Source organism: Brachyistius frenatus, unplaced genomic scaffold, assembly GCF_029030835.1.
Source record: "Brachyistius frenatus isolate BFR_SWC_R1_liver_20210118 unplaced genomic scaffold, ASM2903083v1 Contig_35, whole genome shotgun sequence".
NCBI classification, from domain to species: Eukaryota; Metazoa; Chordata; class Actinopteri; family Embiotocidae; genus Brachyistius; species Brachyistius frenatus.
In genome coordinates this window covers 3,768,846-3,795,000 of record NW_027210634.1, presented here as the reverse complement: position 1 = coordinate 3,795,000, position 26,155 = coordinate 3,768,846, and the positions used below count along the sequence as shown (strand labels likewise).

The following is a 26,155-nucleotide window of genomic DNA, read 5'->3' as shown; positions in this document are numbered from 1 at the left end:
GACCCCTTGGCTGTGTTTGTTTTTCTTTTTGTGGATCTGTGTGGGTGAAGGGGATTATCGGAGGATTTTTTTTTTTTTTGGGCTCTGTGTTCTTGTTCTTTCTCTGTTCGATTTTATTTGTTCCAAATCTGCTTTAAGAAGGATGGGGGGGGGGGTCACTGAAATATAATCCTCCTCAGAAACAGCTGGTCTAACCTGCTTTCTCTTTCTGTTTTTCTCAAGACCATCTAATTGGATCAAATTAGCATTTTTGTTTTACTAAATAAATGTCTGAAAAGCAAAACTCAAGCATTAAAATCTGGGAATGTTCCTATTCTTGTTTGTCATATTATCGCTTTTTGGTTAAAAAAATAAAAATAAAACAAGTGTGTGCTGTGTTTATAGATCCTGCTCAGAGCCGCAGCATGAACGATATTTCAGACACACCGAGCTCTGACCAGGTAACTCTCACTTCCTGTATTTTGCGTGTTCAGTTTTTGTATGCTTGTACAACGTTATAAATACTAAAAGACTAAAGCTTGTGATGTTCTGTATATTAATACTCTCTATTTTCCTATTTAAAAACCTCAGTATATGTTAGTCCTTCTCTAAATGCTTTCCTCCCCCGAGTCCTGAGATTAGTTCCGACCGAAGACATAAATCTCTTTTTCCGTTTTTTTTTTTTTTTTGCAAACAAACAATAGGAGCTCATTAGTTTGGGACTATTTCAACAGCGTATTAATGAGCTTTTGTGAGAGTTTGGCAGCAGGACGGTGATTCAATCAAAATAAACTGCCGTGGGTGTTCTCGGTGAGGAGTGTGTCAGTCAAGACTGTGATGTGTCTTTTAATGGAGGAATAAAAGGTTGTGATACGAATTTGGATCTAAGATAGTCATTTATGACTTTCAAAGGTCAGTTCGAGGCCAGCGGATAAAAGAAACAAAACGTTAGGTTTAATGAAAAATGTAGTCTGAATTTGTAAAGACTTGTAGCAACCAACAGTGATGTCATCCATTGGTTTGTGAGCTGCCGATCTGAATCCTTGAGTTTGGCATTTTGGCCGTCGCCATCTTGTTTTGTTTTTTTGTGCCAGAAGTGACCATATTTAGACGAAGAGGGGAGCAGTGAGTGGCGGATCTGACTTATGGCTTTTTTTTAGGTCCTAATATCTAATGAACGCTGGAATTGTTGTCATCATGACCACCAGAACACTAATCAGAAGGAGGGACTTAATCTAATGACACCATGATGATTTATGGAAACTATTTGCTGCCTCCGTATTTCAGGAGAAAACTCGATGCTTTTTCAATAGGAATCTATTGCAGACAGCCCCTAGTGGCCCTCGGTGGCATTGCACTCTCTGGCAGTTTGCAGACCCGGAAGCTGCGTTCATTTTATATACAGTCTACAGTCGTAACACGGCTGCGTTAATCACCTCATCAGAGACCTCACTTCTTCATAGCAATGATAAAAGAAACGCAGTGGGTTTGGACGTTGACGCATGTCATGTTTACAGTTAGAAGGCTCAGTCCGTCTAGATCACAAACCACCGGCATGTTTCCCCTTTAATCCTTGGTGGTATGTAGCCTGACTGATAGCAGTGAACCGACCTTTAAAATGCCAAGTTTGACCCCGTCTCTAATGAAAAATAAAAAGGTGAAGTCACACAACAATGCTGTTGCAATGCTGTAACTATGTTGTTGTTGTTTTTTTTATCTGAATATGACATAAATTCGATGGCAAGTTGGGTAACATCAGACAAACATAGAAAAACTTGTGGATTCAAGCATTGGCGATTATTCATAATTAATTGAGAGAAATAAAAAAACTAAAAAGGCTCCAAGAGATGGCCTTAAAATCCAGGAGAAAGCTGGGGGGGAAAAAAGGGAGTGTTTGCAGGCGTCCTTTTTACCAGTAGTCTGGGTGAAACTCCAAAAACACTGGGTCCTACATTTCCCATAATTCTTTCGTTGGACGTTCCCTGACTTGCTATACATAAACTGAGTTTAATATCTTGCATATCCACCGTCGCTGTCGGATTTATTGATTTTGTTATCAGCCAGTTTAACGTTGCCTGTGTGAAAAAAAAACAGAACCTAACAGAAGGCGTGACGCGATGCATTCCGTCTCCTCTTATAACTCGAGTGTGTTTGTTTTAGGTGAAAAAAAAATGAGTCTTTATAAGAATTCGTCTGAACTACTTAATCCCCCTAATCCCGGCAGCACTAAAATGGAAGTTTGTTAAACTGCGCAGCACCTGCGTACACGCTTTGTGCTTACGACTGAGTGTTTGCGGATTCCTGAGCTCCTGTTGTTTCCGTCCTCTGAGCTGAATTATTGAAATCTCTCACCAAACACGACAACAGTGAAAAATATCACAGTTTCGCTCGCTTGCTTTTCTTCTTGATTTGTGCCCAAACATGCAACAAAATCTCCTGCACGTGACCCTTAAGTGAGTGAGTATTTGTTCACAGAAAGCAACATGTCACCTTTTCGGCTTTTCTTTGATCCGACCCGTTTACAGCCGCGGGGTGAAGTACATGATGTCATTACATATAATGCCCGCCGTGGGAGAATTAAGCTACCTAAATGACCTCAGTGGAGTACAGCTGCAGATAACGGCTCCAAACTTTGGAAGGAGTGCGTGGTTCTTCTGAAATTAGTTTGTAGTGTGCGAGTCCGAAATATCTCATTTGTGGTTTGGTTTGGACCGAGAAGTTAAAAGAGTGAAAGAGGACCAGCTGGTGAATTGACTCTGAAAGCAGCATTAACAGATTATGAAGAGATTTTAATTTAAGCACCCACCACTCCACTGCCACGTGCTTCCTTGGTGAGAAGGAGGAAGTGGAGGAGGAGGAGGAGGAGGAGAAGGAGGATGATGAGGAGGAAGATGAGGAGGAGGAGAAGGAGGAGGAGTGAACCAAAAAGAGCTGTGACACAGTGTTGATTTTTAGATTTTTTTTTTTACTATGCAGTTGCTATCATGGGAAACAAAACTAAAAAAACAGCCGTGTTTTAGAAATATTCTTATTTTCCTCCCGGGTACCAAACTTCGGTACTTTAACGGCACCGAACGAACTGTTTCGATACCATCCTGTATAAAAAAAAGCCTCGTCAAATTTCGATACCGAGGCTACATCCACGCCAACACGTTTTCATTTTAAAAACACATAACTTTTGTTACGTGGGTTTCGACTTTGGAAAATCTCCCTTTACAACGCCTCATTTCGCTCTTTTCAAACAAATTTTTGGCCTCATATCTGTTTGAGTTGCGCTGCAGTAACTGGACGCCTCGCTGTGTGCGGCCGGCTAGCTAGCATCTTCTGATAGTATGTGAAGTGTGAAGGTAACATTGTTAAATTGTAGCATCTAGCAATAACTCGCATGTGAGACGTTTAGGGGATATCTGTAAATCGCAGCTAATGGAAATAACCAGGGTTACACTCCGATGACAGGAGTTTTCGGTATCGAAGTCAAGCTATTGGTACCGAAACTGAAAATATTTGAATGATACCCAGCAGGCACGGTGGAGTTAAGTATTGTTTAAAAAATGGCAGGATGTCAGGTCAGAAGGGTTTTGGTTTGGTTTTATTGACATGACAAAATGGTCCGACGTATCAGACTGTGGAAGAGCCATAAATTGCAATACCACCAAGGGCCACTAGGGGCTGGCTTAAAAAACAAAAACAACAACAACAAAAAAACTCTGGCTCCAATAGACTAACATTCAACTTCTCTCATAAAATATAAAACTCTACATTTTTTTCCAATAGTTATGTCAGTGTTGTTTGCTTAAGTCACTCCTTATTAGTTTTCTGTTGGTCCATTTGAAAAACTTTCTGTCATTAATTAGTTATTGGACCTCAAAAAGAGATATGTTTGTGGGCGTGTCTGTTTGATGGACAGGCCTGTGGTGCAGTCAGTTTTCTGCTGTAGGTGGGCGGGGCATAGTGTCCTAAGGCTCCCAATCAGATTGAGTCAGATCCCCCGCTAGCTTCCCAGCTCGTCCAAATATGGTCACTTCTGGCTCCAAAAAAAAACAAGATGGCGACAGCCAAATCGCTGAACTCGAGGCTTCAGAACGGGTGACGTCACAGTTGGTTGCCGCTTGTGGAAAATGGGGATTTGTCAGAATTGCTCAGCTCTTTACACACCGGCACCTTTTTCCCCCTCATTCCAACTAATAAAGGTCAACTCCACGCCCCTCAGATATGATCTCTACTGACGCTGTCCCTCTTTTCAGCTTAAGAATAAGTTCATGAAGAAGATTCCTCGTGATGCCGAAGCGTCCAACGTCCTGATTGGCGAGGTGGATTTTCTGGACAAACCGTTTGTCTCCTTCGTGCGTTTGGCTCAAGCAACGACTCTTGGAGGCCTCACCGAGGTCCCTGTCCCAACCAGGTAGGCGTTCCCGCCGTCTCCTTTTTGATTTCACTCCAAAGTGGGAGTGTCTTCGCGTTGATGAGCCTTCAAACCTCCTCCTCTGACAGGTTTCTCTTCATCCTGCTGGGTCCCCATGGAAAAAACAAGTCCTACAACGAGATCGGCAGAGCGATTGCGACGCTCATGGTGGACGATGTAAGCGACCGGCGCCATCCCACCCGGACAGCCTCCCGTTATCCGGGCATTAGTGTGACTTTGTTTCTTTCTTTCCTGCCAGCTGTTCAGTGATGTTGCCTACAAAGCGAGGGACCGCGAAGACCTGATCGCAGGTGTCGATGAGTTTCTGGATGAGGTGATCGTCCTTCCTCCGGGAGAATGGGACCCCAAAATACGCATCGAACCTCCCAAGAAGGTTCCATCAGCAGAAATGAGGTACGTACATAAACCGAACATACTTCAATCCATGTCCACACGTGTCCACACTGTCCAAAGTGTTGGATTGAATTGCTGTAATCAGTATTCTCATAAACAACACGGTATAATGATGTTGTGAAGGGGTTCGCTCAGAGTTATGAAAGTTGTCCAGTAGGTCATTTACATTGAAGAATCTTCATCTTCATCCCAGGAAGTCGGTGCTGAACCTGAACGAGCTGGGTCAGATGAACGGCTCGGCCGGCGGGGCAGCCGGAGGAGAAGATGAGGAGATGCCTGCTCCACATGAGCTGGGAGAGGAGCTGAAGTTCACTGGGAGGTATGGGATGGGTGCCGGAGAGGGACCATAACACGTCAGTCCTGTGCACTTTTATAACTGCCCGCTGCGCCCTTTTTCCCGATAGGTTCGCCGGTGGAATGTGGCTGGACATCAAGAGGAAGATGCCGTGGTATTGCAGTGATCTCTACGATGGCTTCCATATCCAGTCCATCTCTGCTGTGCTCTTCATCTACCTGGGCTGCATCACCAACGCCATCACCTTCGGAGGACTGCTGGGGGACGCCACCGACAACTACCAGGTCTCCATATACGAGCAGCGACACGACGAAGCGATGCAGAAACCCCCGCTTGGATCTGACGTGTCTCCGTCTGTCCCCTCTCTCCGTCTCTCAGGGAGTCATGGAGAGCTTCCTCGGCACCGCTCTAGCGGGGACCGTCTTCTGCTTGTTTAGCGGACAGCCTCTGATCATCCTCAGTTCAACCGGACCCATTCTCATCTTCGAAAAACTGCTCTACGAGTTCAGCAAGTAAGACGCGCACACGCTAAAGCTGGGCGATTACACGCCGCACCAAGACAACCCAGGCACACGTGTCCCTTTCGCGTCTGTCCACGCAGGAACAACGGCATAGACTACATGGAGCTGCGTCTGTGGATCGGCATCCACTCGTGTCTGCAGTGTTTCCTGCTGGTCATCACGGACGCCAGTTACATCATCAAGTACATGACGCGCTTCACGGAGGAGGGTTTCTCCAGCCTCATCTCTTTCATATTCATCTCCGACGCCATCAAGAAGATGGTGGGTGACGCGTTTTCCTCTGAGAGCTACTCGTGTCTCGTAACATTTATTCTGAGTCTGAGTTCCACCCAAACCAGCTGAATCAGCTTTATGTGAACAATCACCAACTGATACTCTTAAAACCCGTTCTGTATCGCAACAGCTTAAATTCAACAGCATGTGCATGTTTTTTCAAATGCATTTATTTATGGTTTCAATTGAGGGCTTTTATTTTGAAAAGTCAACCTGCTCTGTAACTTTGATCTCTCACTCACTCAGTGACTGAAACTCTCTTTCCAGCTCAGTGTGAGAATCTCTGCTGTGTTTCTGTCCTCTGATCTCTGTGTGTCTCACTGTGGGAAAGTTATGTAAAGTCACATTTCAAAGTCATGTGAAGTGAAATAAACGTTTTTGTTTTCACAGGTAGGATCCTTTAAGTATTACCCAATCAACCGCGGCTTCAAGCCGGACTACATCACGGCCTACAGGTGTGAATGCATCGCTCCAGACCAGGGTGAGTACTCAGACTGTTTTTTTTCTTTCTTAAACATGGTCTGTTTTGTAAAGGGCCCTCTTTTAATATCCAGATTCATAAACTAACAGATTAACAAACTAACAGATTAACAAATTAACAGATTAATAAATAACAGATGAATAAAATAACAGGTTAACAAACTAACAGATTAACAAACTAACAGATTACTAAATGAACAGATTAATAAACTAACATATACACATTCGTTCCTGTTCTTTGATCGGTTTCCTCGTTTTCTGAACTCGTACACATGGTTTTTCACGTCTTTTTCTACGACGTGACCCCTGAGGAGCTTTGTAGTTTTCTGAGGCAACATTAAGAGATTAAAAAAAAAAAAAAAAAAAAGACCTTGAACTGGCCAACATAACATTTAGAGGCGGCGCAACTACACTTAAAGGAATAGTTAAAAAAAATAAATAAAAGGAAGTTGATTTTGATCTCGTGTTTATGTGTAAAGTGCAGAGCTGGCATCAAAAACGTGGTTAGCCTAGCTTAGCATAAAGTAAAAAAATAAACTTACAAGCACAATGAAACAAAGCTCAATAAGTCGTCTGTGGAGGAAACCAGTGTTGTAACTCCCCCCTAGTTTATCGTCACTAACAGAATCAGGAAGCGATTCGACCTCCGTCATAACATCAGGTCGTCATCGCTGTTAAGGGAGATCAATTATTGTCATTTGAAGCAAACGTTCGCTCATGATTTTGTTTTTTTTTCTGTTTGTGCCTCATTTCTGGATGCTGTCTGAAAAAGTAAGTATTTATGGCTAGACCTTGGTGGAACCTGCTGAAAATGAATAAATAAAAAAACTAGTAACCGCGCCTGAGAAAATTGCATACTTTGACAGTAAATGCATCATCACTTCTACAACTTGAAAGGAAATTATTATACATCGTGTTCTCCGTCACTTATTCCTGTTTCCGTCTTGTGTTTTTGTTTTTTTTTCCTCCTCAGCATCTGCGCTGGGCTTGAATGTTTCAGCTCCGCTTGCAGACAATAACATGACTCTGCTGGTAAGTGACTAAAGACAGAAAAAGTGTGAGTTTAGCATCTCTTTCATCGTGAACCCTCATTTATTCCCACAAACGAGGAGAACTCCGTCTGGATTTGCATCTCCAGTCGCTTGGTTGTTTTAAACTGCCGCAAGAAAATCTGGGCCCGTATTTATCAAAACATTTCGGAGCGGGAAATCAAATACTCTCACTTTGTTATGCATTTTGTCAGCTTTGATCATTTCGGAAATAACAGCATTTCCAAGCAGTAGAGATAAAAGTCAACGCGGAGATATTAAGGCAACGATACGAACTTAATAAAGATACTTTTAACACGAATTAAAGATTCAATGTGTCGGCGGCATTCTCCCGTTGCGGAAGACGAAACAGAAAACGTAAGTTCGATTTCCTGGAACAACTTTTCAGTGCGATTTCCGGAGAAAGTCTCCAAGCAGCTTGATAAATCCGGGCCAGGATTGTCCACTAGAGGGCAGCGTGGCTTTTGTTTCTTTTCTTTTTCTTCTGTTATCGCTTGTGTTTTTTTTTTCTCTCTCTCTGTCTCTCTCTCTCTCTCTCTCTCTCTCTCTCTCTCTCTCTCTCTCGTCTCTGCTTCGTCTCCACTCGACTCCCCGTCCTTTGTTTGTCCTCCACCGTCGTCCTCTCAGTTTAACTTGACAGACCTGGACTGGAGTCAGCTGAGTAAGAAGGAGTGCGTGAAGTACGGCGGCGCGCTGGTGGGGAACTCCTGTAAGTATGTCCCCGACCTCGCCCTCATGTCCTTCATCCTCTTCTTCGGCACCTACTCCATGACCGTCTCCCTGAAGAAGTTCAAGTTCAGCCGCTACTTCCCGACAAAGGTGAGAGAAGCCGCACGCTCGTCGGGTAGAACATTTTCCCAACGCTCCTGTAACGCTCCGAGACGAACCTCCCACCACGTCAAACGTAAACCTGCCTGTGAAATGCTGCCTTCCTGATATTTGTTTATCACGGCGTGAAATTTAAAGGAGAACGCTGGTGATATTTATTCAAATGACCAAACTGGCTGTGCGATATTTATCAGCCTTCTTATACGTATATCGATGTTAGGGATTGCGGTCGTATACCTTGGTGTGAAAATGGATGGTTATCATTAGGGGTCGTCCGATTATCAGCCTGGATGATATTTAGCAATTTTTTTACGATTATCGGTATTGGAATATTTTTATTCACTTGTCGGTAAAATGGAGGGCTTTAAAAATGCGCTGCTTTGGCTTCGATGCAGTCGCGGCGTGCAGAAATTTCCCGCCCGCGGCTTTATCTGATTGGTTACACCCAAAGCCGCCTACCAGCGGTGTCGTCACCCGTTGGTTTGTGAACGTTATGAAGCCTCCAGTTCAGATTTTGTCCGTCGCCATCTTGCTGGTTCGAAGGCGGTTTGGAGCAGGAAGTGACCATATTTGGACGAGCTGGGGGGAGGAGCCAGCGGTGGATCTGACCGATCTGATTGGAAACCTGACGATACTACGTTCCGTCCGCCGATAACTGTAACTTGACTGCACTGTCAATCAAACATTATTTTCTGATGGACCACCAGAAAACTAATAAAAGGAGTGACTTTAGCTAACAACCCTAATAAGATTATATTGTAGGGGAGATAGGGAATAAAATACTCCCTGATTAGTTGAACGTCTTTCAAAGTAAAGAAAACAGGAAAAGGACTTTAAATCTGCTCAAACACAAAACACTTCAAACAGAGCTGGTCATATCTGTTCGTGTCCATTGAAACTGCAGATAATCGCCAGCCTTTTCCATTTTAAAGCTGCTGAATGTCTCCCTGAGCTTCTCCTCCTCATCCAAACCCTCCACTCCTGCACCATCGTGCCCCCTCCCATGTCACTCTATCCCTTTGTCACTCTGTCCCTTTGTCCCTCTGTCCCTCTGTCCCTGGGCTCGCTGCAGCTCCGCAGCCTGATCAGCGACTTCTCCATCATCCTCTCCATCCTGGTCTTCTGTGGGTTGGACTGGCTGCTGGGGTTGGACACTCCCAAACTGCACGTCCCCACTGAGATCAAGGTCCCTGAACGCCTCATCTACCCGAACCCTGTCCTCTTGTCCCAGCCGGACGCATGTCTTTCCTCCCTTTCATACATGTTTGATCAGATGTTTGGATTCTTGAAATTATTCTTTTACAGACGATCTCTTCTCTCTTCTCTCCGTCTTCCTCGTGTCTGCACCTACTTTTTGGACACGTATGTCCCCTTCCTCTGTGTCATTTTACGTGTGTGTGTGTGTGTGTGTGTGTGTGTGTGTGTGTGTGTGTGTGTGTGTGTGTGTGTGTGTGTGTGTGTGTGTGTGTGTGTCGTAGCTGAGGAAGCTAATCAGTGATTTTGCCATCTTCATGGCCATCATGACCTTTGTGGGTCTGGATATGTTGATTGGGTTAGACACACCCAAACTAATCGTTCCGACAGAGTTCAAGGTATTTCATTGATTCTTTCTTCTCTAATTATGTGTCGATATATGTTTCCATTTATTACACTTTGACTTCGAATGAATGGTTACCCTTCGGCCGGTGTAAGTGTTGTTGTTCTTTTCTATGTGCATGCAAGCAGTCATGGAAAGTACTTGAATACATGTATTAAATTGCTGTACTTGAGTACAACTTTAAAGTTTTGGATTTTATTTTTTATTTTGCACAAATTTGAAAACACACAAGATTTATGATGATTTGCAAAATGTCTTTACAGTCCAGGGAGACACTTTTTTTTTTTTTTTTTTTTTACATCATTTTCATGTGACGTGGTTATGAAATAACTTTTGTCCTTAATGACAAAGCGCATTTGTACCACCAGGTGGACCCACTCGTGCCTACGGTGGTCCACGCACCACATGTTGGGGAAACTCTGGTCTCTCGTACTAACTATTTCAAACTAGCTCCACTTTGACTCATAATTGATGCATCTGTGTTAACAATCTAAAACTGTACGTAGATGATCCGGACTTCTTCCACCTCCATGTACACCTGTCTCGATTTGATCACCTCCACGCCTTTGTTCTGTATTTATTCCTCATTACTTTGTGTGTGTGTGTGTGTGTGTGTGTGTGTGTGTGTGTGTGTGTGTGTGTGTGTGTGTGTGTGTGTGTGTGTGTGTGTGTGTGTGTGTGTGTGTGATGCAGCCGACTCGTGTCGACCGCGGCTGGCTGGTGATGCCGTTCGGTAAGAACCCCTGGTGGTGGTATCTGGCCAGCTTCGTCCCCGCCCTCCTCGTCACCATCCTCATCTTCATGGACCAGCAGATCAGCGCCGTCATCGTCAACCGCAACGAAAACAAACTGAAGGTCGGCAAACACGAAGGAGACGGCGGCCCCCGAAAACATTAGAAAAGGATGATTTTGATTTACAGGAAACTATGAACGTGTTTTTCTTTTGTCCCGATTGGACCTTTCGAAACGCTTTTTCACTTCATTTTATTTCCTCACTGTACCGATCGCAGAAAGGCTGCGGCTACCACCTGGACCTGTTCTGGGTGGGTGTGCTCATGGCGGTGTGCTCCTTCATGGGTCTGCCCTGGTACGTAGCAGCCACCGTCATCTCCATCGCGCACATCGACTCCCTGAAGATGGAGAGCGAATCGAGCGCCCCCGGAGAGCAGCCGCAGTTCCTGGGGGTCAGGTGAGAGCCGTCCCTAACTGAAAGTCTACTTACCTGCTTTCATTGGAGCTCTCGGCAGCATCCTTTTCGTTTACACGGTTATCATCGAGAGAAATGATGAAGCCAGACATGGAGTTAAGATACAATGAGTTTTTTTCAGTAAAAAAGTTTTATAAAATTCATTTTAACCGCAAGAAACTTACACGACACAAATCTTCAGATTTCATGCGGTTTAGAGGGGGAGAGTTTCACCAAGGTTTTTTTTTTTTTCTGTCGCTCCCAAATGCATCACATGCAGGCTATCGAGAGATGCTAGCTTTTATTTTTCGACCTGTTGTTTTGCAGTTAGGTATCGCTAGGTACTTTTTTTGGATACAAATTGTATAAAATCCTTTTTCATTGCAATAAACTTAAAACAAACACATCGGTAGTTTTCATGCAATTTAGAGGGGCAGAGTGTCACCCAGGTTGTTTTTATCCTTGGTGTTTATTCCATTTTACTCATTTTTATTAATAGATTTTCAAAGCGTTGCTTTATTGTTGTACTTTTAAGTCCTGCATTTTCTTTCATCTACACTTTTATTATTTTCACACTTTTTTTTTTTTTTTTTTATTTTTTTAAAGGTATCGTTCTGTTCGGTTGTTTGTCTGCTTGCTTTTTGTGAGTGTGTGTGCTTTTGTTTTCACGTGAAGCACTCTTGAGCTTCATCCGTGTATAAAAGGTGATATTTAAATCAAGCTACGTTGAGTCTGCGTATTGAAATCTGGTACCAAATGACGAAGCATTTCTTAATGCAAGATAGTATTGAATTGAGTGGGTGTTATAAATATCTAAGAGTTTGGTACGCAGCACTGCTGTTGTTTTTAAAGACCCGGAATGAACTCTTTCACTATCCTGAAACTAGATGAGTGTTTTGGATTATTTTCCACTTCATGCAATAATAAAATAATAATAATAATAAAATAATACCGTGTCCTTTCCAGAGAGCAGAGGCTGACCGGCATCCTGGTGTTCGTTCTGACGGGACTCTCCGTCTTCCTCGCTCCCGTCCTGCAGGTCAGTTAACCGCCGACACTATCAAAGAATATTTGACCTGATGTTTCCTATTGCATCACATGCTTTTACCTTTAACCCTTTCGACGCTCTGTTCAACGCAGTACATCCCCATGCCCGTCCTCTACGGAGTCTTCCTCTACATGGGAGTGGCCTCACTGAGTGGCATCCAGGTGTGTTGAAGATCATGTTCATATTTCCAGTTTAACTTCACGTAACATATTGTACTAAATAAAATGTAAATTTTTTTTGAAAGGGGCACAGATGTAAATTTATTGACAAAAAGGAACAACAATGAAATCAAATCTGTTTATCTTCAGTGTGCTCACATTTCTGGTGATGGAAAATTCACAACTAGAATTTGAAAAGAGAGAGAAATGGTGAAATACCGCCACCTGGTGGAAGAAGAGGACAGATTAGGATGCATTACGTTTGTTTTTCAAAGAAATGTGACCAAAGATTTTACCTTCTGGGACATTAAAAAAAAACCACAAAAAAAAACCATAAGGAAATAAATAAATACGCTGTCAGTGATTTACTGAAATTCCAGCTCATGTCTTCTTTTGTTTTGTTTGAATGGTCCAAAATCTAAGTGAATATATTCAGTTTCATTAACTCCTGATAACATCTTGGGTTATTCTCTCTGTTCCAGTTCTGGGAGCGGATCAAGCTGTACCTGATGCCGTCCAAACACCAGCCGGACTTCTCCTTCCTGCGTCACGTCCCGCTGAGACGCGTCCATCTCTTCACCCTGGTCCAGATCATCTGCCTGGCCGTCCTCTGGATCCTCAAGTCCACCTTCCTGGCCATCATCTTCCCAGTGATGGTGAGTGTTGTCACTCTGTTTATCAAGGTACGTTATTTGTTACAGGCTGGTTTTCTGGTGACGTCATGGTGTCGTGGGGGAAACACTTTCTAGTCTGACAGTTTTTTTTTTTTTTTTTTTTTTTTTTCTTAGATTCAAGAGAATCATAATTCGAGCAATTAAAAAAACCAAATCTTTTATGAGCCTGTTTATCTGGAGCTAATCGACCCCCCCACCCCCCTTTCCGCCGCGTCTAGATTCTGGGTCTGCTGCTCGTTCGCAAGCTGCTCGATCTGGTTTTCTCGCAGCACGACTTGGCCTGGCTGGACGACATCCTGCCCGACAAGGACAAGAAGAAGAAGGAGGACGAGAAGAAGAAGAAGAAAGAAAAGAAGGTGGTGGAGCCGGAGAGCGACGAGGAGGTGAGGGGAGAGGGGGGGGGCGAGACGGGAAATTAAACCCAAGTAACGGCTACTCCATCGCTGTAATCCCCCAGAAGTTGCTGAGTTGTCGTCTCTTTTTTGTTTTCTTGGTAGTCGCTGTGTATTTAAATGTGTGTCGCTCCATCTGTTGTTGGAGGTGTCCACTAATACTGTATGTTTCTCCTCTCTGTTCCACAGTGTTGCTGAAAAGGCACTGTATAACACTTACTACAGTCTACGTGTCTGTCCGTCCGTCCGCCTGTTAGTGTGTCTGTCTGTCCCGACCCTTTAGAAACTGTCTTACTTGTGTCCTTCATGTCCCCGCTTCAGTCCTAATTTAACAGTAAAGACCTGAAGGTGCTCCTGGTGTGAGGACAGTCGTGATGATCCTCGTCGAAGGAGAAGGCTGGTGCTGCTCTGTATTTTTGCTGCTGTCGACAAATGTAGCTTTAACAGTTCACACAGTTCATTCGAAACCCCAAAACTCCTGTCTCATGACTGTCGACAGGATAGTATATAAAAGAGGACGTGGCATCCAGGTCTGAAAAATTAGGCCCATGCAGAAGTGTCTGAAACTGCAATACCACCGAGTGCCACTAGAAGTTGGTTTAAAAAAAAGCGCCGATTTTCAAAGACTCCCATTCAACTTCTCTCATAAATAGTTAGCTAAAATCCCTCCTTCTTATTAGTTTTCTGGCGTTCCATCTGAAGATAATCCCATTATCAATTAGAAAATAAGCTTCAAAAAGTTGTGTTTGGGGGCGGGGCCAAATATGGTCACTTCCCGCTCCAGACTGCTCCGAACTAGCAAGATGGTGACGGACAAATTCCGAAGTCGAAGCTTCATAACGGCCGTTCACAAATCGACGGGTGATGACTAACCAGATTAAATGTTTACAGTGGTCTCTTTGTACAGTGGAACAAAAACACGAACCTTGGTTCGGACTTGTAGCTGTTAAAAGGCCTTAAAACATCTTCAAAATACAATTTAGTCCTTTTTCTTTTTAAGGCTCAAAAATGTTCTTACCAGGAGGGAATAGTGCATTTCCAACGCAGCGCATTCATCCACATTTAATGAGTATTTGGGGCAGCAGGATGCTGTATGTAGGACTGAATCCAGATAAAGTGCAGTGTTGTCATGGTGATGGAGGAAGGTAGGTTTTTTTTTGTTTTTTTTTTTTTCAACAAGCTCGGTGGCACATTTTCACGACAGTAACAAAAACACGGAGCCGATCCAGCCTCGTTCCGTGAGGTCCCCGTTTCTTGTCCAGCATGCCGACCGCTTCCTCTCTCTCAGCCCGACAGCCCCGTCCCGCCTCCGGTGACCCTTCAAATGGAGTTCATAGAGCCCCGCCCCCAGCCTGACCCCGCCCACGTTACCCCTTCCACCCAAAAAACAGACCCCTGATTGTGAGTACACCAACCGGCTCCTCCACCTCTCATTGTGTCTGTATGATTTGAGATTTAGATATTTGATGTGATTGTTAGAGTGCTAATAGAGCCCTTTTTTTTTTTTTTCTTCTTTTTTTAATAGATTTCACTTTGGTTTTAGAATTCACTTGAATTTCAATTTAACATATTTACAATATTTCATTGTGCACACGTGTTTTTGTCAGTTTATTTTAATGCTACACAACTACAGAGCAGTCTCAAGCTTGTGGAAGTCGAAACATTTTAAAGGAGGAGTTCAGTGAGAAATATTATGCAATATAAATCTATCACTTTAATATGCAAATATGAGGGTGTTCCTGTTGAACGCAGCACAGTGATGCACGTTAACGTGACCATTGGTACAGGAGCATTTTGTGATTTCACCGCAGACCTGAAACTGGAGCAGGGAATTTTTTTTTTTACATTTTTGGGGAACAAAGTCTTCAAGACACCCGCTTTAAACCAAGTGTTCCTGAGTCCATGCAGTGATTTCCACAGATTCCTCTTCTCGACTGTGAGCGGGCGTGTTGTCATGTTGGAGAACCACCGTTGCCATGGCGCCACAGTTCAGGCGGTTCACAGGGAATGTTTTCCCCTCAGACGCCTCAGAAGGTCCCAGTGGAAATCGGTGTTGACAGTCTGACTCTGGGGGAACGAATTCACGGTGACACAACCACCGCCGACGTCAAAGAAAACCCACCCGGTGTCTCCTGACCCGACGCGTCTTCTTCGGTCTTGGACGGTGAAGCTCCGCCTCCTCTTGAAACGTTGAACGTCTCTCAGAACACCTCGCCCGGCTCGTCGCTTCATCGCTGCAGACTTTCTGAAGCGTTTCGAGGATCTCTGTTGAACATTTACAGAAGTTTGACCCCAAAATCTTGATGTTCTCTCTGCTCCAGTTTCAGGTCCGCGGTGAAATCACAAAACATTCACGTACCGGCGGTCACGTTAACGTGTGGAACTCTGGAGCTGATGTCGATCGAGAGACGACACTCGCAACACTTCCTCGTGGAGGTCGTTGCTTCCTGCTGCTCCGTGTGCGTCGCTGCGCTGCGTTCATAAGAAACACGCTCTGAACTCACTGACCTTCGTCATTAAATCTCTGTGTGGATAAACGCAACCACGGCTTCAAAGATGGCCACCAGTTAAATCTAAGACTCATCAGTTGTCCAGAGTTTCGATCTTTGACCCGTTGGCGTGTAAAATGTTCAGCGGGGGAGGGAGGTGGGGGTTTAGGAATCTGTTTTTGATGGTTTTATTCATCTTAATGATCTCCCTTGTGTGTCTGTGTGTTTTGTATTCCATGTCGCTCTGTACACGTGTGCACTCGTTCTCTCTCTGCGTCTGCCTAACGCCCCCCCCCCCACCCACTCCCACTCCCCCTCCCACAGGAGACGAACCCGTACTCCACCGTCACGTCCGACCAGAACGAGCTCGACCGCAGGTACTGTGTGCTGAAACTGCACGTGCCCTACAGTGATCTGACGTATTCACCCGACAGGAGCTGGGAAGGCAGCGCCGTCGCCTCCAGACACCCGAACACGTAGTCACAGCACAAAAACGCACATCCTGCTCCGTCCTCAGCTGCTGCATCGCTTGTATTTACATGTACAGTATGTCGGGGAAAAGTGATTTTTAGACTTTCCGCATTTTTAATTGTAGACTATATTTGAACTGCTTGCGTTGTTGTTTTTTTTGCCTTTTCGAGCGTGTACAGTAGAGATTATATATATATATATATATATATATGTACACACACACACACACACACACACACACACACACATATATATACATATATATATATATATATATATATATATATATATATTATATATATAAAAAGCGAGATAATTCAGTGCTCAGTGCAGGAAACCGAACATGTTTTCAATCATCCGGTTTGACACCGTGAGCTCCTCCCGCTACACTTCCCATAATGCTTTGTGAAACAGGTTAGCCTTTTTTTAAGTTAGCATTTGTTTACATCTGTGCACCGTTTAAAGTAGCCGAATTAGCCGTTAGCAGCTTCTGTTTGCAGCGTGCTCCTGAATGTGCAGACCGCTAACAGTGGGGTTTCACGTGATGCTGAAGGAAACCTATAAATGTGACGATTCTCAGGCAGGTTCAGGAGCCGGTTTCACGAACACTTTTTTTTGTAAATAAATTTAGTTCTTAAGTTCGTCCAATACAGATTTATTTTACAAATTTAAAAACGTAACTTCTGACCGCAAGAAAAATTAGATTTTTTTTTTTTGGCGCAAATTACGATAATCCAGTTTGAAAGTACTTTTAAAAGGATAATTCCAGTTTATTTCCACTTTTGTATCGTGGACTTTGTGACGCCACGTTTCCCAGAATCTCTTCAAACAGAGATGGAAAGTAAAAAAAAAAAAAAAAAAAAGAGTTATCTTGACTCTCCTGAGAGACACAGCAGGCTGAAATAACGCAGAATTCTCCTTTAATTTCCTCTGCGTTTTCGGAGCCACTGCTGGTGCTCTAATCAGTTCAAACCCGGTGTTTTCAGGAAAACCTGCCTCCACCTGTCCCTCGTCCCCCTCCGCTCCCCGCCAGCCCGGGGTGTCGCCTCGCGTTTTGAAAACCTCTCAAATTTAACGCCACTTCCAAGTCGTCTCAAAATAAACTACTTTGACAGTTTTATTTCTGAGGATTTGGAGGACTGTGGCTGTTTTGACACACGTTTCAGATGGCTAGTGTGTTTATTCTCATGGCTAGTGTGTTTATTCTCATGGCTAGTGTGTTTATTCTCATGGCTAGTGGTTGTATTCGTTCTTCTAACAATGCAACGACAGATTATTGATTGACAGAAAATGAATCGCATACCGTTTTGACAGTTACATAATCAACTTTGGCATTTCTTTTTTGTGGTAATTGTTGCGATTAAAAATGAAAAAAAAAAGGTACATTTTACAGCAGCTTTTCTTGCGAAGAAATTTACAAAGTTCGTAGCGATTTTCTTTTCTTCTTTTTTTTTTGCGGTAAAATTGCAGGAATTCACAAATTGGCAACTTAAGTTAACAACATTGCACGCTCTCGCAAATGTTGTTGATATTTGCATTAATTATTGCGATACTTCCTGTTACACACTGTACTCTCGAGTGGATCTGAACAAAACGTCAGGAAAAAAGGAAAACTGACAGAAAAACGCCTCACTGTTACCGTTATTAAAAAAAAAAAAAAAAAAGTAAATATGGTCCGAGGTGTCGCCTCTTCAGAAGTGAATCTCCTCTCCGTTTTACCGTCTACAAGTGTATTTTTTTTTGTGACAGGATATTGGTTGTTTCTTTTTAAAAGTGGTTGAAGCTCACGTAAATTCAGTGAAGCAGAAAGCGCTCGAACAACACTCCCTATTTCCACAACTTCTCCCGCGCGTCACCCTCTTTGTGTTTCTGCACGACCGCTGCCGTTTAACGTCTCGTTTACCTGCCGAGCGCCTGTCGACGCGAGTCGCTCCTAATGTGCGATTTTTACCTTCGTCCATCTCTGCTGTTTCAAAACGCGCAGTTGCGGCTCGTTTGTTTTTCTGTCTCTCCTCTGAATCCAATCTTTGATAACATTTCCCAGAATCCCTTTTTTGTTGTTGTTGTTGTTGTTGTTGTTGTTGTTGTAACTCCGCCCCACGTGCTTTATTTAGTCTCCTCTTCCCTTCATCAGCCCCTTCGCTCCCTCCTCCACCTCCCAGTCTGACGGCTTCTTTGTTGTTTCCTTGGTGGCGCAGCGCCCCCTACAGTCCGACCGATACAATCCTCTGCTTTTATCGACACAAATTAAAACATTATTGTGTTTTTTTTGTTGTTGTTGTTTTTTCATGGAACACGCTGCACCTTCACTGATGCAAAGCGCACAGTATCAAAACGGATGTAACGTCAAGCTTCTCTTCTCCCGCTCTGTATATTCTTCAGCTTGGACGTGTACTCAGTTTATTAGGAACGCCGAGCTGAATCGAACACAAATCTCCCGCAGCAAATCCTCCCTTTCATCACACCGTTTTAGAGAAGTGTCGAGTCTACTTCACGGACGATTTAGAGAATGGGGTTTCAAAATAAACTACTTTGACCGTTTTATTTCTGAGGATTTGGAGGACTGTTGCTGTTTTAACACACGTTTCAGATGGTTAGTGTGTTTATTCTCATGGCTAGTGGTTGTATTCATTCTTCTAACAATGCAACGACAGATTATTGATTGACAGAAAATGAATCGCATACTATTTTGACAGTTAAATAATCAACTTTGGCATTTCTTCAAGCAAAAAATGCCCCAAATTCTCAACTTCCTTTTTCTGAACCTTTTTTTTTTTTTGGTCTGCAACGTGAATATTTTAACATGTTTTATGGCTCGAGAGTGGTCAGTTTTAGCTGCGCTGCTTTAATCCATTTATACCCCCATTTTTGTATGCAGTTTGAATGCATTTAAATCCTACACTACAAACTTCAGGCCCTTTCTGATTTTATGGCGGTTTAAATTTGGGGTTTTACCTTAATATCGACACCTATGATATTTATGGAGTAAAATTCTCAGACTGTATCAGGAGTCGACTCATAAAAGAATATAACTCCAAAATATATTGCTCTGCCTGTCGTGAGGTATTATACTGACTTCCTTTTATAAGTAAAAAGTATTTTGGGGTCTGAATCTCAAAGTCTTTAACGAGTTAAATAAAGAAAAATAGAGCCAAGAAACACTTAATAACCATCATGGAGGGAAAAATTGCTGGTTTGAGCTCGGTGTTCCTAATAAACTGGAATCTGTCTGTCTGTCTGTGTGTGTGTGTGTGTGTGTGTGTGTGTGTGTGTGTGTGCGCGCGTGGGCGCGCGCGTGTGCGTGAGTGTGAGACGGAGAGTTAAAGTGTTCCACCGCCACTGTTCCTCAGCATCACTCTGCACCTGAAGATCTCCTGCCCCCCCTCCTCACCTGCCCACTCCCAGACGAGCCTCGACTCCGCCGACCCGCCATCTCCGCCGCCGCTCCGCTGGCTGCCACGTCAGCCCGCCGTTCCCCACGTCAGAATCCGGTTGGAGTCGGACCGCGAGGAGTCCGGCCTATACTCCCAGCACCTCCTTCATCCGCCTTATCCTCCGCCTCCTCCTCCGCCTGAAACACACACAGACTGTCACAGGAAGCTGCAGTGCGCCGACTGCTGCGCCGAAACCATTCTGTAAACACACAAACACACACACACGTACGTACACACACACACACACACACACACACACACACACACACACACACACACACACACACACACACACACACACACACACACACACACACACACACACACACACACAGGGAAGGTGCAAAGTGTTGCATACTGACCATCACCTGCACCTTCGTCACATTTTAGTTTCTCCTCCATCCAACCTGACGCTTTAAAAAGCAGCTTCCTGTAAAGACACCGATAGAAAGAAACAACCAAAACGTGTTCATAAACACGTGACCCCTCCGTGACCCCGTGTTATCGGCCTCAGTACTGCTGTCCCCTCATTTGTTTGTCTAAATTCTTTTCTTTTCTTGCGCATTTAAAGAGGAGGCTGATTTTTCATCATGTTTTAAGTATCTTCTGGATGTAAAGCCCCCAAAACGTGTAATAAAAAAAACACATTTAAACAACTGTTGGGTCTCTTCAGATTTTTACTCATTTTGCGTGGCGCGATAGGAGCGCCATAATAGAGAATTTATTCTTTTACAGATTTATTATTGGGATGATTCAGGAAATGAATATGGAAATATAAAGACAAATAACAAAAGTTTAAAAAAAATATTGCTTTAACCGGATTGTTTTTGTTTTAACTGTATTGTCTTTGCATTTCTCTATTGCTTTTGCTTCCCCTCTATTGTTATTGTTTTTGCTTTTACTTGAAGGGATGAGCTGTCAATCACCTGGACTTGGGCGGGCTTTGCACTGACTTCTGGTTTCTATGCTGGTGACAATCAGACATGGAGACAGGCATATTTTTCCCAAAGCCAGGAAGCTGTACTACGCAGCGCTCCATACTTCCGTCATGCTTTTAATTTGAAAAGGTAAGGAAATGCTCTGTGTGACTTCCTTTTGTTTGTTTAGTTTTATTTGTAAAAATGGAACTATTTTTAAATATTATGAATGACTCTAGTGGTAAAAGTTGATCAGATCATTTTTAATAATGGTTAATTTCTGTGATGCTGTGCAGTTGGAAATGTAATATTTTTTTGTAATTTTACATTTAATTAAATTTTATTATTGACAAAAACAAATGCAGGAAAAATAGGAATAAAATATCAAGTGAGATCCCATCAGAAATTTCTGAAAAAAGCTAATTTAATGCTTTTTCTCAATAAAAAATAAATACTGCAATTTAAATACTACCCCTGCATTTAAAATGTCACTTAGCTTAAGGAGTACCCAACTAATGTGGCTAGTACTCCATTATACTTTATTACAACCTTTTATACATCAGTTTTTCTATATTTAGCAATTGCATTTAATATAAGCTCGTGTTTTGTGTATAAAATCTTAATGCAATTAAAAATAATAGTGCATAAAGTTTGCACTTGTACTCCAGTAAATGTACTTGATCAATGCCGGATAGAAATTAAAGTAGGAACACCGTAAACTAAAGTTTAAAATATTCTATTATCTCAGCACTACTTTGGTTTATCAGGACAAGTTTATCAATGAGAATTCAAAAAGGCTGCGAAGTCTTTTTCTGCTTAACTGTGAAATAATCAAACAACCATGTGACAAAAAGAAGGCTTTTTATTTGTTTTAAACAGTTGGAACAGCAGGAATTAAATGCTCTGCCTTAACGTTATAATAAAAACTTATTAACTTCAGGTTTCAGATAAATTGGACTTTAACCTGCCAGTGAACATTTAGCACTTTAACCACAACAACTTTCCAGTTCTATCATCATCATACGTTTTGTTTTCTGGTACACAAATTCAGGCTAAAGCAAAAGTGAAATTATTAAACAGCCAAACAATTCAAACTTCAGGAATGCTCAAACTTTATTTAAATGTTTAAAAAAAAAAAAAGGAATGAGTGACAACGAATTGGAGGAGCGCTCTGAACACATCAGCGGGAGATGGACTTCAGCTTAGTTTCCTCCCCTCAGACGCAGCACCAGATGGAGGGTGGACTCCTTCTGGATGTTGTAGTCGGAGAGGGTGCGGCCGTCTTCCAGCTGTTTGCCTGCGAAGATGAGACGCTGCTGGTCAGGAGGGATGCCTTCCTTATCTTGGATCTTTGCCTTGACGTTCTCGATGCTGTCACTGGGCTCCACCTCCAGGGTGATGGTCTTGCCAGTGAGGGTCTTCACAAAGATCTGCATGCCTCCACGAAGACGCAGCACCAGATGGAGGGTGGACTCCTTCTGGATGTTGTAGTCGGAGAGGGTGCGGCCGTCTTCAAGCTGTTTGCCGGCAAAGATGAGACGCTGCTGGTCAGGAGGGATGCCTTCCTTATCTTGGATCTTTGCCTTGACATTCTCGATGGTGTCGCTTGGCTCCACCTCCAGGGTGATGGTCTTACCGGTGAGGGTCTTCACAAAGATCTGCATCCCTCCACGAAGACGCAGAACAAGATGGAGGGTGGACTCCTTCTGGATGTTGTAGTCAGAGAGGGTGCGGCCGTCTTCCAGCTGTTTGCCAGCGAAGATGAGACGCTGCTGGTCAGGAGGGATGCCTTCCTTATCTTGGATCTTTGCCTTGACGTTCTCGATGCTGTCACTGGGCTCCACCTCCAGGGTGATGGTCTTACCGGTCAGGGTCTTCACAAAGATCTGCATGCCACCGCGGAGACGCAGCACCAGGTGGAGGGTGGACTCCTTCTGGATGTTGTAGTCGGAGAGGGTGCGGCCGTCTTCCAGCTGTTTGCCAGCGAAGATGAGACGCTGCTGGTCAGGAGGGATGCCTTCCTTATCTTGGATCTTTGCCTTGACGTTCTCGATGCTGTCACTTGGCTCCACCTCCAGGGTGATGGTCTTGCCAGTGAGGGTCTTCACAAAGATCTGCATGCCTCCACGAAGGCGGAGAACAAGATGGAGGGTGGACTCCTTCTGGATGTTGTAGTCAGAGAGGGTGCGGCCGTCTTCCAGCTGTTTGCCAGCGAAGATGAGACGCTGCTGGTCAGGAGGGATGCCTTCCTTATCTTGGATCTTTGCCTTGACGTTCTCGATGCTGTCACTTGGCTCCACCTCCAGGGTGATGGTCTTGCCAGTGAGGGTCTTCACAAAGATCTGCATGCCTCCCCTCAGACGCAGCACCAGGTGGAGGGTGGACTCCTTCTGGATGTTGTAGTCAGAGAGGGTGCGGCCGTCTTCAAGCTGTTTGCCAGCGAAGATGAGACGCTGCTGATCAGGAGGAATGCCTTCCTTATCTTGGATCTTTGCCTTGACGTTCTCGATGGTGTCACTGGGCTCCACCTCCAAGGTGATGGTTTTCCCGGTCAGGGTCTTCACAAAGATCTGCATTTTGACACTATAAAGAGAAAATACAAAACTTTATTTTAAGTCAGTAAGTAAAGGAGTTGTAATTGCAAGATAATTTAAGTTTTGGTCTGTACAGGATTCAGTGAATTAAACTGCAAAACCTGTCAAACCTGTTTCAGGGTTAAAGAATGACAGCAGGGGAAAAAAAATAAAATATATATATATATATATTAGGCTAAAACTAATGATTCTAAATTAATCTGCTGATCAATAACTCACTATATATATATAGTTTGTCATTAAAGTTTGATGTTGTAAAGATGACGTCATTCAACGTTTCGTGCGAGCAAAAAAAATATGCATCATCACCGAGCTACGTTGCTAGGCTAACAGTCAGCTGACGTTGCAGTAAAATTAGGCCGCGACACGCGCCACTCTTTTCTTCGAAGATTTGCGTCTCCATACACCGACACAACTTGTACAGTTCACGACTAAAAAAAAATAAAATAAAAAAAAAAACCAGTTACAGCGGAAAGGCCGTTCGGTTGTTTCCGGTGAACGGGCGTTTTCCGTTCAACTGTCGAGCCGATAAACAGGCTAACCGCCGGTGAAGCCAACAAGCTAAAATAACCGGAAGTCGCCAGAAATGACCGGCGTTTCGTAGACAGCTTGGCCACACACACACACACACCAAAAAAAAAAAGCAATCCTCGGTCCATTAAACGTCTTTTAAGGTTAATCTTTACGGATATTATCGTGTGAATTAAAACACCGAATTCTGATTAAGGCCACGGCTTGGCTTCGTTTTCGCTTCGCGCGGGCCTCAAAATTAGCCTCATTAGCTCCCCTAACAGCTGACGTAACCTCGATTCATTCGCGACCAACGGCTAAATTTAGACAAATTTATCACAAATAACATCACAAACGATGAATTTAGCCTAAAAAAAAAAAAAAAAAAAAAAAAAAAAGGTAATTAGTCTTTAAAAGAAAAAAAAAAAGAAAGAAAATGCTAATTACGTACAAGCAAATTGTTCCCAGCGGTGTTCGTTGTTTGCTCCTCCGGATTCTGCCTGCTGTTTAACGAAGGAGGAGCAGCCGAGCGGTATTTATACGCAGCGAGGCCGGTATCCTTCCGCTGTTCCACCCGGCGGAACTATATAAAATATAATTATCTACGAACACGCCATGACATTTTTTTGTTGTTGTCGTAATTAAACAAAAGAATATTCTCGGTTAAAAAAAAAAAAATAAAAAAAAAAACCGTTTTAATTTAATTTAGAAAAAAAAAAAAGGCAATGGCCATCGGAAGAGAGAGTTTACAAAGAAGATCGACGCGGATGTAGACCGTGGCCTTACGCAAGAAACAGGAAACGGTTGGCAGTAATACTTTGACAAAATAAATGATAAATAAATTATTGATACATTTTCCCAACAGAGAGGACACAATTTAATAACTTTAAATTATCATTATTAGTTGTTGTATGACTCTCGTTTGTGTTTTTAAATATACCCACAAAATAAAGTTTCCAACCAAAATACAAAATGTCTGTCTTACAAATGAAGAAAATATACATGCAAACTCGATAATAATATCAGAAATAATGCCACACAACCTCAAAGTTAAAACCAGCACGAAGGTGGTGAAGTTTTTTTTTTTTTAATATATATATATATTTTAATTTTATTTAAATCATATTTGGCATATACAAGAAATTATACAGGACAAACAATATATTATAGACTGCGCTAATATTATTTTTTAAGTACAAACAGTACTTACAACAGAAAATAGATAAATAAAAAGAACAACAATAATTAAATTAAAGAACTAAAGAGATCAGATATCTAATCAGGAAGCCTTTTCTGGATGTGACTGTAGACTTTCAAGGGTTGTTCAGCTTTTACTCATTTTTAAGCTTTCTTAAAATTTATGAATTCATTGACGAAGACTGAGAAGTTAAGTTGTAGTCTGACATGAATGAATCTGCGAGGAATCGTTTAGCCATAATATTATAATGTTACCCAGCATTTCTTTTCTTTTTTGGCCTTGTAATATATCTAAAATTTTGATCTCATTAAATATTAATTTGGGAGATTTAGAGTTCTTATAATGTTTGAAATCCTAAATATCAGAATCACAAAAAAATACAGTTTTTTTTTTTCAATGTTAAATCTTCTTCTCAGGACCTCTGTACGAGGATAGATGTCGTTTATCATTTCAAAGTGAGTTTCCTTTGCTGTTGGTGAGATGGGTGGACTGAGGTGTTCGGTTGATGAGTTCAGATGTTCAGAGCGACTCACGATTTTCTTTTGCGCATTTTTTTTTCTCCATAAAATCCAGATGATGAAAACACAGAGAAGGTATTTGTGGAGTTGACACATCATCAGTCTGCATGCCTTTCACCATAACCAACATTGCTTGTGTGAATTGCTTTGATTGTCTCAAGTAAAAGCCATTCACAGACACATTTAATGTGAAGTGGACAGAAAAACAGTTCTCGGTGGTTATCGAGTACTAATATAAAGATATTCTTTTGAACAGAATCCTCCGTCGTTCTAGATTTTCTTCTGCAGGTTTTCAGGCATCCAGTTGTATTTGCGTCAGCGCCCCCTTGTGTGCAGATGGTAAACAGCATCTCTTCTACTCGTCACTCCTGTAAGTTCTGCTGCTCCCTGCTACAGTTCGCAGTCATTCTTCCATACGGGTACAATTTATTTCCTTTTCTTTGCACTTCTTTCTGACCAGATTCTGTTTTTTTTTTGTTTTTTTTTAAATAAACACTGTCAGCTGGATGTTTTCCACGAGTTTCTTAATAAATTATTCTTCCACGTGTGGAGGATTCAGGGTCTAAATTGAGTTCTTGATACCGTAAAAATGATGTAGTTTTTGTCTCAGTTCCCGGATAGGCATCATGGGTTCCTGCAGCCCAAGACATTTTTTTACTACCGATAATGCTATGCGACAAAGTCCAGATTTTGACGTCCATTTTCCGACTTTTTTATGACATTATGGA

At 42.8% G+C, this 26,155-nt stretch overlaps 2 protein-coding genes across 2 annotated transcripts in view; one reads left to right on the top strand and one right to left on the bottom strand.

Moving 5' to 3' along the window:
* Positions 1-19,644, top strand: part of slc4a5b (solute carrier family 4 member 5b) — a 34,399-nt gene extending 14,755 nt beyond the window's left edge. Inside the window, exons 8-28 of the mRNA XM_069701048.1 lie at positions 385-440; positions 4,224-4,381; positions 4,471-4,558; positions 4,641-4,795; positions 4,989-5,114; positions 5,200-5,374; positions 5,469-5,602; positions 5,692-5,872; positions 6,275-6,365; positions 7,338-7,396; positions 8,041-8,232; positions 9,314-9,427; positions 10,532-10,693; positions 10,849-11,027; positions 11,991-12,063; positions 12,165-12,233; positions 12,713-12,886; positions 13,123-13,287; positions 14,585-14,697; positions 16,110-16,162; positions 19,607-19,644. Of these exons, the coding sequence (XP_069557149.1) occupies positions 385-440; positions 4,224-4,381; positions 4,471-4,558; positions 4,641-4,795; positions 4,989-5,114; positions 5,200-5,374; positions 5,469-5,602; positions 5,692-5,872; positions 6,275-6,365; positions 7,338-7,396; positions 8,041-8,232; positions 9,314-9,427; positions 10,532-10,693; positions 10,849-11,027; positions 11,991-12,063; positions 12,165-12,233; positions 12,713-12,886; positions 13,123-13,287; positions 14,585-14,695 (2,462 nt within the window). The 3' untranslated portion in view covers positions 14,696-14,697; positions 16,110-16,162; positions 19,607-19,644. The remainder of the gene's footprint in view (positions 1-384; positions 441-4,223; positions 4,382-4,470; positions 4,559-4,640; positions 4,796-4,988; positions 5,115-5,199; positions 5,375-5,468; positions 5,603-5,691; positions 5,873-6,274; positions 6,366-7,337; positions 7,397-8,040; positions 8,233-9,313; positions 9,428-10,531; positions 10,694-10,848; positions 11,028-11,990; positions 12,064-12,164; positions 12,234-12,712; positions 12,887-13,122; positions 13,288-14,584; positions 14,698-16,109; positions 16,163-19,606) is intronic.
* A 1,807-nt stretch (positions 19,645-21,451) lies between these two features.
* LOC138622330 (polyubiquitin-C) lies at positions 21,452-24,247 on the bottom strand. Its single transcript, XM_069701061.1, has 2 exons — positions 24,163-24,247; positions 21,452-23,190 (listed from the first exon to the last, which is right to left on the bottom strand). The coding sequence occupies exon 2, from the start codon at positions 23,181-23,183 to the stop codon at positions 21,810-21,812; it is 1,374 nt and encodes a 457-aa protein (XP_069557162.1). The 5' UTR covers positions 23,184-23,190; positions 24,163-24,247; the 3' UTR covers positions 21,452-21,809.
* Positions 24,248-26,155: the final 1,908 nt, after the last annotated feature.

What these genes read in the sequence shown, in the direction of transcription:
- LOC138622330 (XM_069701061.1), bottom strand. Translation starts at nt 23,183, where the DNA reads ATGCAGATCTTTGTGAAGACCCTGACCGGGAAAACCATCACCTTGGAG.